The sequence below is a fragment of the Trichoderma asperellum genome, chromosome 1 (genome assembly GCF_020647865.1).
Source record: "Trichoderma asperellum chromosome 1, complete sequence".
Lineage (NCBI taxonomy): Eukaryota > Fungi > Ascomycota > Sordariomycetes > Hypocreales > Hypocreaceae > Trichoderma > Trichoderma asperellum.
The window spans coordinates 3,206,744-3,221,023 of NC_089415.1; the positions used below are offsets into that span (position 1 = coordinate 3,206,744).

The window sequence follows — 14,280 nt, forward strand, 5'->3', positions numbered from 1 at the left end:
GCTCATCACATGCATTCACTCACCTCCTCGACTCGCTCACCTTCACGCAGCGCTCATTGGAAAAACATTGCAAAGAATGTCGACGACAACGTCCTAACCAATCCGATTAGACCAAATCCCTCCCCTCTCCAAAGCCTCGCCATGGGCCTCCTCACCTTTCTCGGCCTTCGCCGGGAGAACCAGTGGGAGCGCTTCACTCTGCTCGACAAGTTTCTCCTCTCGCCGTTGACCTTCATCACCATCAATGTCTATCACTTCCTGCTCTTCCTCCGCGGCCAGCCTTTCACTCCTCCGCGCGGCAGACCCGCCATCCGCGTCGTCTGCATATCCGACACTCACGAACAATTCGTCGACATCCCCCCCGGTGACATTCTCATCCACGCCGGCGACTTGACCCAGTCCGGGACCGCTGAAGAAATCCAGAAGCAGATCGACTGGCTGAAGAGCCAGCCGCACAAGGTCAAAATCGTCGTCGCAGGAAATCATGACAGCTGGTTTGACCCGCGTAGCCGCCTGGACCAGGACATCAAGTCCAACGCGGTCGTGAACCTGGACGGACTGCTTTACCTCGAGAGCGGCCTGAACGTGCAGGAGATCAAAGGGAGGAAACTGACTATTTTTGGCGCACCGGACGTTCCAGAATGCGGTCCAGAGAGCTTCGCGTGAGTTGTTGACACGACAAAGACAAAGGCGGTCTTTGTCTTGGCGGCGAAAATACCGAGCTGGAATGCTGACTTGAGATAGGTTTCAATATCCGCCTTCTCAGCCCCCATGGTTTAGCTTGATCCCCCCGCAAACTGATATTCTCGTGACTCATTGTCCTCCGGTATGATATAGAGCCACTAGTAGTTTTTCCTCCAAATGCACAATTGCTAATTTTGTCTCGCCTCAGAAACATCACATGGATCTCGGCCTAGGTGACCCTCAACTTCTGAAAGAGCTCTGGCGCGTCAAGCCCCGTCTTCACGTTTTCGGCCACATCCACTGGGGCCACGGAAAGGAATCTGCCTTCTTCGACGACATGCAGCTTGCCTATGAGCGGCTGCTCTCTCGTCCTCCCCGAGGTCCCTTTTGGGACTTTATCCCCAACGCTGCTTGGTGGGATCATTTCTACGTGGTGTGGCACGGTGTTCACGCTGTGCTGTGGAAATGGATCATGGGCGGCCCGGGTAGCAACCAGGGCAGCTTGATGGTGAACGCCTCGCAAGCGTATGGAGGCACTGGGAAGGTGAAGAATAGGGCCATTGTCGTGGACATCTAGCCTTTTTTGGTTTTAACTTTTTAACTTTTTTATTTTTTGCTTAATTTTCTCTATTCAACTAGATATGAAACACACGGAAGGATATGCATACTCTTTTCAGAGGTACACACAGAAGCAGCAGCAATGTATATGATATATGTTTATCATTAACAATCCTAAAACTAAATAGTACTACACTAGATACGAACAGCAAGAGCCCAAAATTTAAGACGCATCTTAGCCAAAGGGGTATTATGAGTACAAACAAGATATGACGTGACATGATTCTCTGCCTCCAAATTTCAGTCCTTGTTTCTTTCTTTCCTTTTTTTTTTTTTTTCCTTTTCTTTTCTTTTCTTTCTCTTTCTTTAGACTTTGCATCTTACAACACTCCCATGATAACAGCTAGTATGCTCAATCCCATAATGACGAGATATTTCTCTCTACCTTCGTGGTTCCCCGGCGCTGCTGCAACGACCACTGGAGGAGATGGCGGATGCGCTCCTGTTTGAAATGGAGGATGTGGAGGTGGAGGCTGATGAGACTCAACATCATCATGAGGAGATAGAGGAGTAGGTGAAGGCGGCAAAGGACCAAAAGGAGGGACAGCACCCCAGTGCTCCTTAGCATTAGCAGGATCCCATGGCTTCGACTCCGCAGGGGGCAGCCAAGCCGGTATCACAACATGCTCCTTCGCCGTGGTGCTTTCCGGGCAGTCTGTAGCCGTCTTCGTCAACTGAACCACAACCTTGGTAATCTCTGGATTTGCTGGGTTCCACTTCTCCTTGCCATCCTCATCGCAGTCGCATTCTTCTTGTCCCTTGGCGATAGATTCTCCCTCTTCTTTATGCTTGCCATCTTCGTGTTCCTCTCCTCCAAACTTCGACGATTCAGCGCCGTCGTCCTGCCAGCCATTGCCGTTCCAGCCTTTCCACCCACTCTCGTCATGCCCGCGCCAACCTTGCTCAGAAACCGGAAAGACCGTCACTTCGGCAACTTCAGTAGTCGTCCTGGAATACTCCCCCCACGGCTGATGAGGATAAGCCTTCGGCGCGACCTCATCCGACCCAGGCGCCATTGCGGGAGGAGCTTTGGGCTCTTCCTCCGCAACATAGCCATATAAAGTGAGGGCAAAAGCCGAAGTTGAATTGGAAACTGTTCCTGGAAGTCCGCCTACGCCGTCTCCTCCATGTTTGATGATTCCGCCGCACAACTCTTGGCTGTTTCCCGGACAGACGTGGCTGCATAGACCTTCTTTTTGGGATGCTCTTGTGCGGGCATCGAGCTCGTCTGCGCAGAAGCAGTAGGTGGCGAACACGCCGGCGTATTTCTTGGAATCACAGAGATCAATACACCGCTCGAGAGTCATGTCTTCCCCGGAATCAGCTTCGCAGAATGATTCGAAATCACTGCTCGAGTGGAAGCATCCCAGATACGAATAGTCCTTGATCTTGATGGGATTAACAGGCGCCTTGGCGGTAACAGGCTCAATTGGCACATCTGGAATGGGATTGCCGCGAGTATCATTGGTAAATGGAGGACGAGGATTCCCCGGCCCGGATACTGTTACGGTTGTGGTGGCCCAAGTAGTCATTGTCGTCGTCGTCGTGGGCTCGTAGTCGCCTGTCCAATCCGGCCCCTCGGGCTGATCTGGACGATTCGGACGGTCTGGCCACGGATTGCGATCACCATCGCGGAACTGGTAAGCATCGATATATCGCACGTCCCAGAAGGCGTTTGTAAAGGCCTCTGGGTTTTGAGCCACGTATTCAGCGCACGTCGGCGCAAATTGGTTGCATGTGTCTGTTTTGCCCCAGACGGCATTGCCATAGTCTCCGCAAAAGTTCTAATGAAACAGTCAGTATCTTTTCTTCTCAAAAGCGTTTTTTTTTTATCTGTGTCCCAACAGATCTTGTACTTACAATGTTGAGAACGAGTCTCATGTTCTTGAAATATGTATCCACATCACAGCTAGGGCCTCCAAAGATGGCCACCGGCTGTCCCCAGCTCTCGGGATCAGGCTCCTTATTCTCGATATCGGGAGGAATAAATCCACGAGGAAAGTGCCAGATGCGAATATTTTCTTCGTTCCATTCCATGGCATACACGCCTCCGTGAGCAGCGTTGAATCCGTCACCATATGATGAGACGTCCTCAGGCGAGGGATTGAAGCCACAGCCAATATTATCGGTCCCCACGGCACATTGCGTGCTTAGTTGGTGGCCGCTATAGAGTCCGTTTATAGATTCGTCCTGTGTGCAGCCATCTGCAGTGTGTGCGGATATAATGTTGGTATGCGCCGTATTGACTCCTTCTATAATGTCAATCTCGCCGTCATAGGGCCAGTTATCGCCATATGTCCAGACTATTTTGTGTCAGCGAGGCCAATTTTTCGATAAAATGTTTATTGTGTATGAGGAAAGACTTACACGCTGGCCACAGACCACAGTTTGAAGGGGGCATGTGTAGAAAGTCTGCAATAAACAGGCCATGCTCATATGTCTCTTTGCTTTCAATCCGAATACTCGGTCGACCTCGATCTAGAAGTGAATACTGGTGCGTGCTGTCCACTCCTATCCTAACCACCCCCGAACTGTCATCGATGCTGTAAAGGCCCATTTGCTCGGCATTTTGTCTGCTTTGGTAGCTACATGGGTAAATACACATCAGCATCTGTTTGTTCAAGAACAATCGACACAAAAAGGGTGGGCAAAAAGCTAGTACTTACTCAACAAATCCATGAGAAGGATCTACCCCGTCGAACCAGTTGAAGCCAGAGAGGAGCGCCTCTCCGGCATACGACGTATCCAGAAAATACGCCATCCTCAACCCTCAACCAGTGTATTGCGTTGATGGAGAATGAATGAAAGGGGACAAGGGATGGTTTAACGAAAAGAAACAAGGGAAGAGAAGACAAAGGAGATTTTGAGAGCCATCAGCAGAATATATAAATGGATCAACTCGCACAGAAAAGTGCAGGCGTTGGCATTGGAATGCCTCTCTGGTCTTAGAATCTCATTGCTCCCACCTACCACGCGAAATAGGTGAGACAAACACTTTAGCCAAACCTCTATCCGGAAAATTCATTTACTACTAGCGCTGCTGCTGGTCGCCAATTTGCATTGTTCCCCCAGCAGCCCATTTAGCCCATCCATTGTTATAGCACGCAATCCGCAGAGACCAATTCCTGAGTGATGCTTCGTTGCCTGGCCGTCCAAGACACCAAAGAATGTCGCGTGAGGCTATGCGCATGGACACGCCGCAACCGCCATTCCAGAAAGTGAGACCTCTGAGAGCTCGTCACGACATGGAATAGCAAAAGGGGCATTTTCCATTGTCAATCATCCATTGTTGTCGGGCCAGGGTCTCAAGATTTCTATACATGCCTTGGGGTGGCTTAACTGTATGAGACATGCAACGCAATCATCTTTGATAGTTCTTTCTAACGAGTTTACATGTTTCGCCTAAAAATGCCCCGTGATATGCGCCAAGTATTATATATCCGTCTAAATATCCATCTACATTCTTTTCCCGCTTGCTTGCATAGATGTTTGATGTACAACTTCATTCATAATCGTACATGCCGAATTAGTATGATATCCACCTCTTCCGTTGATGATGTAACATATATAGGACAGGTCATATCACATCATATGATCTGCTCATCACCATCTGTTACGGAGACCCCCATCTCCATCTCCCATACATTTATACAATGATCCTCCTCAGGCCTTCTGTGCCGCCAAGAACCCGTTTCCCCGTAACGGCGCACCGGCCCTGGCCGCTCTCCCACTTGCCTTCACGGTCTTCCATGAATTCCTCTTGCTTGGGGTGCATGCCCTCGATCCATCGGTGTATGCATGTGTAGCAATAGACGACGCCTGTCTGGCAAACCGTCGGCGTGACAATCTCATCGACACATATGGGGCATAGAGACGAGTCTTCTGGGAATCGGACGACGAAGATGGGAAGCATGGATGGCGTTGCAATTGGGGCCTCCTTTTCCGTAATGACAACTTCCTTTGACTCCTCCTCCTTCTCTTCCGCTTTATCGGAGTCTGCAGCCTGTTTCTTGCCAAAGGATGTCTTTCCGGATACTATCGGAGGAGGCAGTTCGATGCTCTCAGCTGCCTTTCGTGATAGTTGCTTCGCAAAGTCTGACTGATACCACCATTCCAGGAATTTCAACGCGAAAATACTCATAGGTAGCAGCATGGATAGGCTTGACATGGCCCTGGAACCCAACTCCTTGGGCGCGGATAGTAGAGATCGAAGGCCGGGCTTGGCGGCATTGGCCGCGGGCTCGGACAGCTTCTCGATGGCTTGGTAGTCTGCCATGGTCATCCGCCGTAGCCTCGTCCCAATGAGCCACATCAGCGGGTTGTGGTATTTCGTTCGGTCAAACAGGTAGGCCAGGTTAAAGGCCAGCATGGCAAAGCAGTAGGCTGCGTTTACGTGTGGGTAAATGTTGCGCAGAAACCACCGGTAGTAGTGCATAAATCGATCGCGCATCGTCGGGTTGTCTGGCATCCGCGTGTATGCTGCGCCAAGTAGCGCTCTGGGCGCGTTGACATCGTAAGATTCATCCAGCTTCCTCTTCAGATACGGTACGCCGACCAGAACCGCCAGATTCTGCCACACGTCCTTGGTCGTCAGCTTCAGCGTCTCGCGGACCAAATGCGGCGCGGCGAGGCTCGCTCTCGGGATCTCGCCGTGAAGGGCCTTTTCGCGCTTCAGGCCGTAAAAATTCTCTGTAAAGGAGCCACCACGGGTGCGCAGGTAGTGGCGCTCGACGGCGAGCATCACCAGCGCGTACAGCTCGTCAAAGGAGTTGAGGATCCGGAGCAGGTATCGCGGATGTCGGTGGGTAGCGACGACGAGGAGGTATCGCAGTGTCGGGGGCAGCAGGCCGTTAAGCTGCTGTTCAGAGAGCACCTCGAAGAGCGAGGGCTTCTGGCCGTCAAAGGTGCCCCTGAGGGCTGTGATGAACTCCATGGCGACGACGGCTTGCTAAGCTGCCGACAGTTGCTGCGCTGCCGCTGCCAGGAGCGAAGGGCTGATCCAGGCCGTCTCGGCACAGTCGACTGAAGGTGTTTGATTCACAACCGTCCGCTTCTTCGGGGGATAGAATTCATATGCAGCAGAATGAGGAGGTGACGTTGGTGGTGATGACTCGTGGTGTTGATGCAGATGTTGAATTGCATTTCCGCATGGAGAGCTGCGCGGTTGCTCTGTGCACGGCAGCCAATGACGCTAGTGAACGGCCATGTGAAGAGCCTCGGTAAAAGTGCCGCCACCGGCCCCAGCTTCCCCGGAAACGCACGTTTGGTGCTTCAAGCATGTACTTGAAAAGTGTATCGTAGCTAGGTTGGCATTTAATGAAGGGTAAATACTAATTGCTAATTTATTTACCGCTTATGGGCAGACCAAATCCAGTTGAAGCTGAGGATATGACGAGAGTCCCTGCATCACATGTACATGCAAAACTCGGTGGTCATGTCATATGCATCCAGTTGTCTTATACGGTACTTGTCTAAGGTGTGGGCTTTTCTAAAAGCATGGGAGCATCGTCAACTCTAGACCTGACAAATATCTAGCATCTACAAGTCCAAAGAGTGTCCCTAATAAGCCTCAATCAGCATTCAATTCATCCATCTCAAAGCGCAGGTACTCCGTACAGCATCCCGGTTCAGCGGTTAAGATTGAAAGTCCCCAGCGGGTTAGCGCACTCGCCCGCTATTTACTCGTTCTAGCAAGCTGCGCTAATGCGACTCAAACAGACCGAGGTTCAATTCGCCGACACTCGCGTTGGCCCTCTGATCAATTCCAACGCCAATGCTTTCCATCTCACCTGTCGCTCACCGCAAGCTGTCAATATCACTCATCGCATCACTATAGCCAGCTGTGCGGCTCAGGAGCGCCATACTCTCATCAATTATTCAGTGACCTACGCGTTGTCCTGAACAGGAGCCGTATTCCTGAGATTATCCAACCATCTCCACAGCCTACTGCCAGAGCCAGAGTTAACCACCAAAACCCATCGGATCTCATCGGATCTCATCTCATTTCACGTTCAGCTTCTCGCCAAGACTATAATCTCATTTATCCAACAAAAATCACATCAAATATCTTCAAGATGAGCAATATCAACAATGAGGCCGATATGGAAAAAGTCCAAGACTGGTTAGATAAGTTTAAGAACGACAAGGTACTTGAATACACACATATATTCCCAGACTCCTGTCGCTTTTCTTCATCCTTTTGACACCGGAAATCAATTTATCGAAAGGCTAACAACGATACTCTCTTCAACTAGGGATGGGTGCACAGCCTCATACCAGGCATCAAGGTCGTCTCAACAGACTCCACTCTCCCTCACCCCTCCGTAACCTTCTCTTTCACCGTTCAGGACGAACACACCAACGGTCTGGGCAACCTCCACGGCGGTGCTGCTGCCACTCTTCTCGATTTCTGCACCTCCGTGGTCCTCGCGCTCGTCAGCAAGCCCGGCTTCTGGCAGATGATGGGTGTCAGCCGCACCTTAAATACTACGTATATGCGCCCTATCCCAGCGGGTATGGAGGTGCTCATGCACTGTGAGATCCTGCAGGTGGGAAAGAGGCTGTGTGCTTTGAGAGGCACCATCAGGAGAAAAAGTGATGGGGAGCTGCTTTGCATTTGCGACCATAACAAGGCAAACGTTGACCCAGATCCCAAGTTGTAAGGAAGGAAATGATATCATATTTGAATGGCGTTGACAAAGATGGTTCTTGGTATGAAAGCTTGCTAGAATAACAGAAAGAAACTCGCCATCGTACATAATGTAGGCACCATAAAACAATAGACACATCTTAAGCTCCCGACGGTGGCTCCTCGATATGATGGGTAAGCTCGATAATCTCAAATTCCGCATCTAACAGCAGCTCTGGCAGCTCATTGCCCACTGGCTCCGACTCCGAATCGTCTTCCTCATCGTCTTCCTCGTTCTCCATAGTGTACTCCATGTCGCCTTCTGGATCATCAGAGTCTTCCATCTGGAGCAGCGCGCTCCACAGCAAGAAATTCCTTGGAAGAACAGCGTGCGTGCCGTGTGCTACTTCAGAGTCGCTAGCTTTCCAATAGGCCGATGGCCCGCAGGGGCCGTGAGGATCGTAGTCCCTGGATATAGTAAGCAATGTATCAGGTATTAGCGTGCGTTTGTCTTACCTATCAAACCAGTTCCCAATCACCCCCCGAGCAGATCGTACCCCACCGACCTGGACGCCTTCACTCTTCCACCTCTCATGTCCGTGAAAGATGGATACTGATGTCCACCGTACCTCGCCCTCTTTCGTTAAGCCGACGGTCCCTTTCGAGTTAAAGTCTTTAGCTTCAGCACCGTTTATCAAAGGAAGGGATGTAGTGGGATACATACCTCGAAGATCAGACGACGCATTGTCGTCCCATGAATCATCGAGCGGGCGAGAGATACCCTCAAAGTGCACTATCGGCAAATCCGACGAGTATTCTGATTGCGGCCCGGCTTGCTCAATCTTAGTGACGTGAATCCTCATGATGATCAATCGAGTCGCTTCACCAACATCGAGCGTATGAAGGGGAGACTCGTCTCGCTCAGGATTGGTAAAATTGTAGCTAAAGAAGTCGTTATAGTCAAGAAAACAAACAATCTATAATGTGTTAGCCACTAGCTACGAGCGATCAAGCCTAAGCTGCATAGAAACGAGATATTTAGTAAAACACGTACTCGATACCAAGTGCCAGTCACGCCATATGGATCCATAGCGTCCAACGATGTTATATCAGGACTAGGAGAAGATATGAAGCTGCTTTTCCAAGATCCAGAGAAGGGATTGTCCCAGATATCGCTAAAAAGCCGAGTGAGCTTCTTGGCGTAAACATTGTTCCCCAACACAATAAGGATCGCTTCGACCTTCTCCCAGTCCACGCGGTCGCTCCCATCGTTCATAAAGGGGCCCCATCGAGACTGGGTGGTGTATTGCCGGATGTCGTAGACCCTGGAGCAGGCATATGGATAAGTCCTCGCCGAACGCAGTCTCCCAACCTGGAGAACTGGTTTGCCGTATAAACAGTGTAGCTTTGCACTTTGTTGTCGTTGCTCTTTGCTCAGGTTCTTAGACGGTATTTGGTGCTGGGATCTGTAGACCCTCTCAAAGAGGGACGACTTTTGAAGGAAGGCCTCGCGGTTCACCTCGTTCTCAAAGAGACTATTTAGAAAATCCACGTTTCTTGAGGCGTACTGAGTGTCAGAGGCCTCTACAGCATTTCCCGTAGAAGAGGCATGCTGGAGCATCCGAGTTACAACATCGTATACAAAACTCAGTTCACCCTCCTAAAGACAGTTTAGATGACCAGTTAGTAAACAGCTTTGCCGAGGTGTAGACGAGCATTACTCGGTGCTGAAAGGTATAAAAAGGGGAGAATAGAGGAAAAGGAAAAGCTTGCTTTCTCTTCAGCTGTTTCGCGCAGACAGATATTCTCTAATCTGACGATGCTGTGTAGTTCATCCTCCCAATCAAATCCCTCCTCAGTTGGAGGCGAGTCCTAGTCCATATAATCAGCTCCTGATTTCGGTAAGCCAAGCAGGGAAATAAAAACCACAAAATGCTTACAAAATGATGCAGATAGAGATCGTGACACAGCTTCTGGTTGTCCTTCACGTAGCTGTGAAGTGCTCGGCAGACGCGGGGTAGGGATCCGAGATCCTTCGGCGTCAGCCACTGGAGGATGTTGTGAAGAATCTCATTTGGCAAAGTCGTTAGTTGGGCCATCTTGTCGCGAGATCTCCTTGCAAAAAGCTGCAGTCTCTTAGAAAGCCGAAGCTGAGAATGGAGATTCCAAGTTCCAATCAGAGCGGCTCGCTAAGAGAATGATGCCATATCACCTTCCCCAAGAGACAGTGGTCCTTATCTCCGTTAGCATGCACTGTGCTGCTAGCGCTGTGTGGAGCAGTCCGCGTGGGGAAGCGGGCCTTGCATCTGAGCTCCCTGTAGCTGGCGCGGACAGAAGCAAACTCCGTGCAAATCGGACATGTTCGGGCACGGTACGGAGACCGTGGGTGACATGGCAGATCAACTGCTCTGCTATTCCCAAAGCGTCAAGGGAGTGAACCTCAGACGAGCTTTTTTCACGATGTGGTGAACTTGCAGACTGTGAAATGCATCTACTTATGCAGAGGCATTCGTGTCTGTCTCTATACAGACGTGTCATCGTGCTCGACATCGCTCTATATTGAACGTCATCCTCAGCAGTGGAACAAGAGCATGCTGATGCTGCTGGTGACTGGCGGAGTTTGCTCAATGCCAGTACACCGCGACTGTCCATTCCAGCAGTATAGAAAACTTCATGGTGGAACTCAACAGGATGTCTTTTCTAATAACTCTCACAAAAGTTTTCGCCTTCCTATCACTTAGGAAAAGATTATATAGATATATTTCGTATTGGTTAGTATTTATTTTATCTGATATCTTCCGGGTAACCCCTAGCCAAATATGTCATGGTGCTACGCAACCAATCCGAATTCCAGGTCTAACTTTTTCGCAAGCCAGCCCCCAAGATGACTATCGTATTCAATCGCTCTTAAGCCTAGAGCGCACCTCAGAGGCTATGCCCAGTGACTATCAATCACGATCATCCTATCAAAACAGGCCCGACTGGGTTTCCAAGAAGATCCAGCAAAGCATCAATAATGAAACCGGGAAGGATTTCCAATGTACTGGGATCAAGTAGCGACGATATAACAGTTGATGTTGAGCAGCTATTTTGGACCTCTCCTTCATCCAGCACATCGATCAACCAAGCCAACGCTTTTACGGCTCCAGTGATGGCAAGAGTTCCGTGCTCCGAGAGAATGTCTCTGACGTATTTCACAGGAGTACCACCCCCGCAATATTTGCTCACCAAGGCATCTGTCTCACTGACTGGGCTCAGCTCGTCTTCAGTAGACTTGTAAACGTACAGCGGGATCTTGGGTATGGCTTGGCCAAGAGCGTTGTCGTTTTGGATTTTCAAAAGATCGGGTTGCGTAAAGGGCAGAGATGGGTCATCCAGCATGCCTAACACATCCTTGAAGAGAAAATCCGTGAGATCGGCAGTGAGGCACTGGTTCCTCACCTTGTTAAACAGGGATTGATACTGCGGCAGCACGTGTTCCTCGATAACGCTGTTGATTTGGGGATATTGGTTCGCCAGGCCGACGATGCCAGCGGGGAGGATGCCAGCAAAAACACTCTTATTAATCTCCGAGAGAACGGTGGTAATGTTGGGCACGGTGCCTCCCAGCGCAGCACCAGCGATTTTCAGCTCCGGCGCATAGGTTGGCTGCAGCTCCGCGGCCCAGCCAGAAGCAAGGCTGCCGCCAGAATAGCCCCATAAGGCAACGGTGGCATCCTTGGAAATACCAGTGAAGCTACCAGAGCTGAGGGCGGCTCGGACTCCGTCAAGGGTTGCTTGGCCAGCCTGTCGGTTGGCTAAGAAGGCGGCGGTTGGACCCTCATGGTCAGGGAGAATGACGACCCACCCTCGATTCAGAGCCGCCTCGACAAGAAGCAGCTCAGCCTGCGTGACCAGCGTGCCTAGAGATCCTAGAGCAGCTGATTCGAGTTGAAGTGCAAAGGAAGGAGCGCAGTCCTTGCAGGCCGAATCTTGGGCTACCTGATAGGACAAGACCTTGCTTAGGTCTGCGTTATGGGGGATCAAGACAGTGACGACGGTTGCTGTGGCGTTTCCAAAGTTGTCGTTGGTCCTGTACAGGATTTGGTGGCTGCCCTGGAGGTTCACGGGGGCCAGTCCGAAGGCTGCAATCTGCGCCGGTGGCGGACGATGTTTCAATATGGTCCCTGGGGCTGAATTGCCCACGTCTGCAGGCACGGCGTAGAAGGGGTCATTGCTGGGAAGTATGGCAGCTCCTCTCCCTTGTAAGTCGAGGGGCACCGCGTGAGTGGCAGCTATCAAGGCGAGCCACGCGATTGTGCGAGCTGTACCAAATCCAAACATGGTGGCTACCTAGCACGAGATCCTCGTCCAGTTATTTCAAGATAGTACAGGACAAGATCAGGCGCCCTTCTCAGAGAATAGCCTCCCTGCTGCTGGATATTTGGATATTTACAATCCTACTATTTATAACCAGACCTCCCCCAAACCCACATGTCAGCAAACGACGATCCGCATGGTCTATCGAAAGAGCATTCCTCGGCATGTCAGATTAGACTTGTAAGCCAAGTCCGTGATACGGGAATCTTATTATAAGAATACTACCCTTCTCCCTTGACCAGTACTCCAAAGGGGTAATGGGATCAGCAACCAGCGGGGCGAAAGAGAGGGGATTGCGGGGAACCGAAAATAATACAAATATCAGCTGTCAAGAGCGCGGCTATGCTGGCATTTGGCTTATATACTAGTTCCTTTTCGGTGTGAAGCTGTGATACAATGTGGGGAATTCCTCTCTTTATATGAGGACGAAAAGGCTCTATATGGCCGAGTGAGAGCAACTGGGCGATCGTCGTTGTTCGCCTTTCCTCAGGGTTGGCCTCTGTTTGGTAATATCTTGCAAATAGCCGTGAATATTAATCGATGTGCAGAAACAATGGTTGTCCGGCAAAATAGCACGTTGGTGTATCCGTAGACGGATATAATAACCGCTGGCCGCCAACTACAAGCTAGTAACTTGTGATTTATTAGGAAGAAACGTGTGGCAGCAATAGTTGAAGCATTAAGGGATGTCACACGTGCTTCTAGGCGCTGGATAGCCACCCCTTTATGATCTTTGCGAATAGTCCATAATTGAATTGTCGTGATGGAAAGCCAATGCCTGTCATTGTAGGTGCGTGGTGTATACATGTATCTTGTATACATGTACCTGCACGCGCTGTCAAGTACGGCCAATACACAATGGATGGGGACCATTCGGCCCGACAGAGCGAGATCCGATCTCTGTGTCTTGCAGGCAGGCCTAGTCTTTCATCTTGCTTGTTCTCTCTCATATGAGGTCGATACTGCGGTATCTTGTGATACTACCGACGAAGCCCAAATCTTGCAAATCTATTTCACACGGACTATTCGCCCATGGTGCGTACTGCTATTTGACTGCCACCCGCAGTTCGTGCTGACGCTGCCTGAATACTAACCCGATTATAGCAGCATGGAGTTGACTATGCATGCAGCGCTGCCGTCTGCCATTCAGCTGGCGAGGGCTCAGCAAATCCCTGCCCGCGGCCACACGGTCACAAACGAGACTTAGACTCCCCAGCCGCCAACCTGATGTTTTGCGGTGCCACTCGGCGCCGATTTCTGCCTACCAGATCAGTCCCAAGCCTATAAGGTGTGTGTGGCTTCAGGATTCTCGACCGCTAGCCCCCGCACTTGCGGCTTTGTGCCGGGTTGCCAAAGAGGCTAACGCCTGTCCACGCGGCATCCATTCTTCGCTTGACCTCCCTGATCCGTGGCAGCGAGGCGACGATCCATGCGAAACGGAGGATTGGCTTCGGAATCTGGGGGCCTCGCGGTACCGACGGCGTGCTCAGGGCTTGGGGGTTGCACGTGTGAGGCCCGCTGAAGCGCTACCGGCGACTAATGGCAGCTGGTCCGCACGCTCTGGAGGCTTTTTGCGGAGCATCGCGAGATCGATGATCAGGGTATCTCTGCGGCATGGACCGGATTACCCCCATGGCCTTTAACTTTCCAAACGTTGGGGGTTTCCCGCGCCCGGATTTTATTGTTGCTTGCACTACTTTGCTCGTGCGTCTTACTGCTAGCAGCATCGTCCGAAAAACTTCCGTGCGCGCAGCGTGTTGGGTCCGGGTTACAGCCACTCAATCTCCTTCCAAACTCCACAGCGGGCGGCTCAGGCCGCGCCAGCCGACGGTGACATACGAGGCTGAGAATAAGCGTTATGAGCTGGCGGCTGGGCACAATGTTCTGCGCATGGCTGACGCCAAACTCCAACAGTCGGACGGTTTTTGTTCCCCCCTTTCGTTGGATTCTTCTTCTCTTTGAGTAAAGAGCTCATAGTCGTGCTGTTGAAT

At 50.9% G+C, this 14,280-nt stretch overlaps 6 protein-coding genes across 6 annotated transcripts; 2 read left to right on the forward strand and 4 right to left on the reverse strand.

The window, feature by feature from the left end:
• The first annotated feature begins 65 nt into the window (after positions 1-65).
• On the forward strand, positions 66-1,487 carry TrAFT101_001002 (uncharacterized protein). Its single transcript, XM_024909421.2, has 3 exons — positions 66-662; positions 745-826; positions 893-1,487. Exons 1-3 carry the CDS (start codon positions 142-144, stop codon positions 1,259-1,261), a joined length of 972 nt encoding a protein of 323 aa, XP_024765242.1. The 5' UTR covers positions 66-141; the 3' UTR covers positions 1,262-1,487.
• TrAFT101_001003 (uncharacterized protein) lies at positions 1,379-4,111 on the reverse strand. The gene is made up of 4 exons (XM_024905962.2): positions 3,969-4,111; positions 3,670-3,887; positions 3,163-3,605; positions 1,379-3,086 (listed from the first exon to the last, which is right to left on the reverse strand). The coding sequence occupies exons 1-4, from the start codon at positions 4,061-4,063 to the stop codon at positions 1,623-1,625; spliced, it is 2,220 nt and encodes a 739-aa protein (XP_024765243.1). The 5' UTR covers positions 4,064-4,111; the 3' UTR covers positions 1,379-1,622.
• Positions 4,112-4,593: 482 nt separating this feature from the next.
• Positions 4,594-6,422, reverse strand: TrAFT101_001004 (uncharacterized protein). The gene has a single exon (XM_024907505.2). The coding sequence runs from the start codon at positions 6,233-6,235 to the stop codon at positions 4,949-4,951; it is 1,287 nt and encodes a 428-aa protein (XP_024765244.2). The 5' UTR covers positions 6,236-6,422; the 3' UTR covers positions 4,594-4,948.
• A 439-nt stretch (positions 6,423-6,861) lies between these two features.
• TrAFT101_001005 (uncharacterized protein) lies at positions 6,862-8,121 on the forward strand. Its single transcript, XM_024910891.2, has 2 exons — positions 6,862-7,448; positions 7,557-8,121. The coding sequence occupies exons 1-2, from the start codon at positions 7,377-7,379 to the stop codon at positions 7,962-7,964; spliced, it is 480 nt and encodes a 159-aa protein (XP_024765245.1). The 5' UTR covers positions 6,862-7,376; the 3' UTR covers positions 7,965-8,121.
• On the reverse strand, positions 7,008-10,149 carry TrAFT101_001006 (uncharacterized protein). The gene is made up of 6 exons (XM_024909422.2): positions 9,871-10,149; positions 9,704-9,802; positions 8,985-9,590; positions 8,655-8,907; positions 8,447-8,588; positions 7,008-8,398 (listed from the first exon to the last, which is right to left on the reverse strand). The coding sequence occupies exons 1-6, from the start codon at positions 10,027-10,029 to the stop codon at positions 8,092-8,094; spliced, it is 1,566 nt and encodes a 521-aa protein (XP_024765246.1). The 5' UTR covers positions 10,030-10,149; the 3' UTR covers positions 7,008-8,091.
• Positions 10,150-10,888: 739 nt separating this feature from the next.
• Positions 10,889-12,253, reverse strand: TrAFT101_001007 (uncharacterized protein; the record flags this gene model as incomplete). The annotated part of the gene is made up of 1 exon (XM_024905963.2): positions 10,889-12,253. The coding sequence occupies one exon, from the start codon at positions 12,251-12,253 to the stop codon at positions 10,889-10,891; it is 1,365 nt and encodes a 454-aa protein (XP_024765247.1).
• Positions 12,254-14,280: the final 2,027 nt, after the last annotated feature.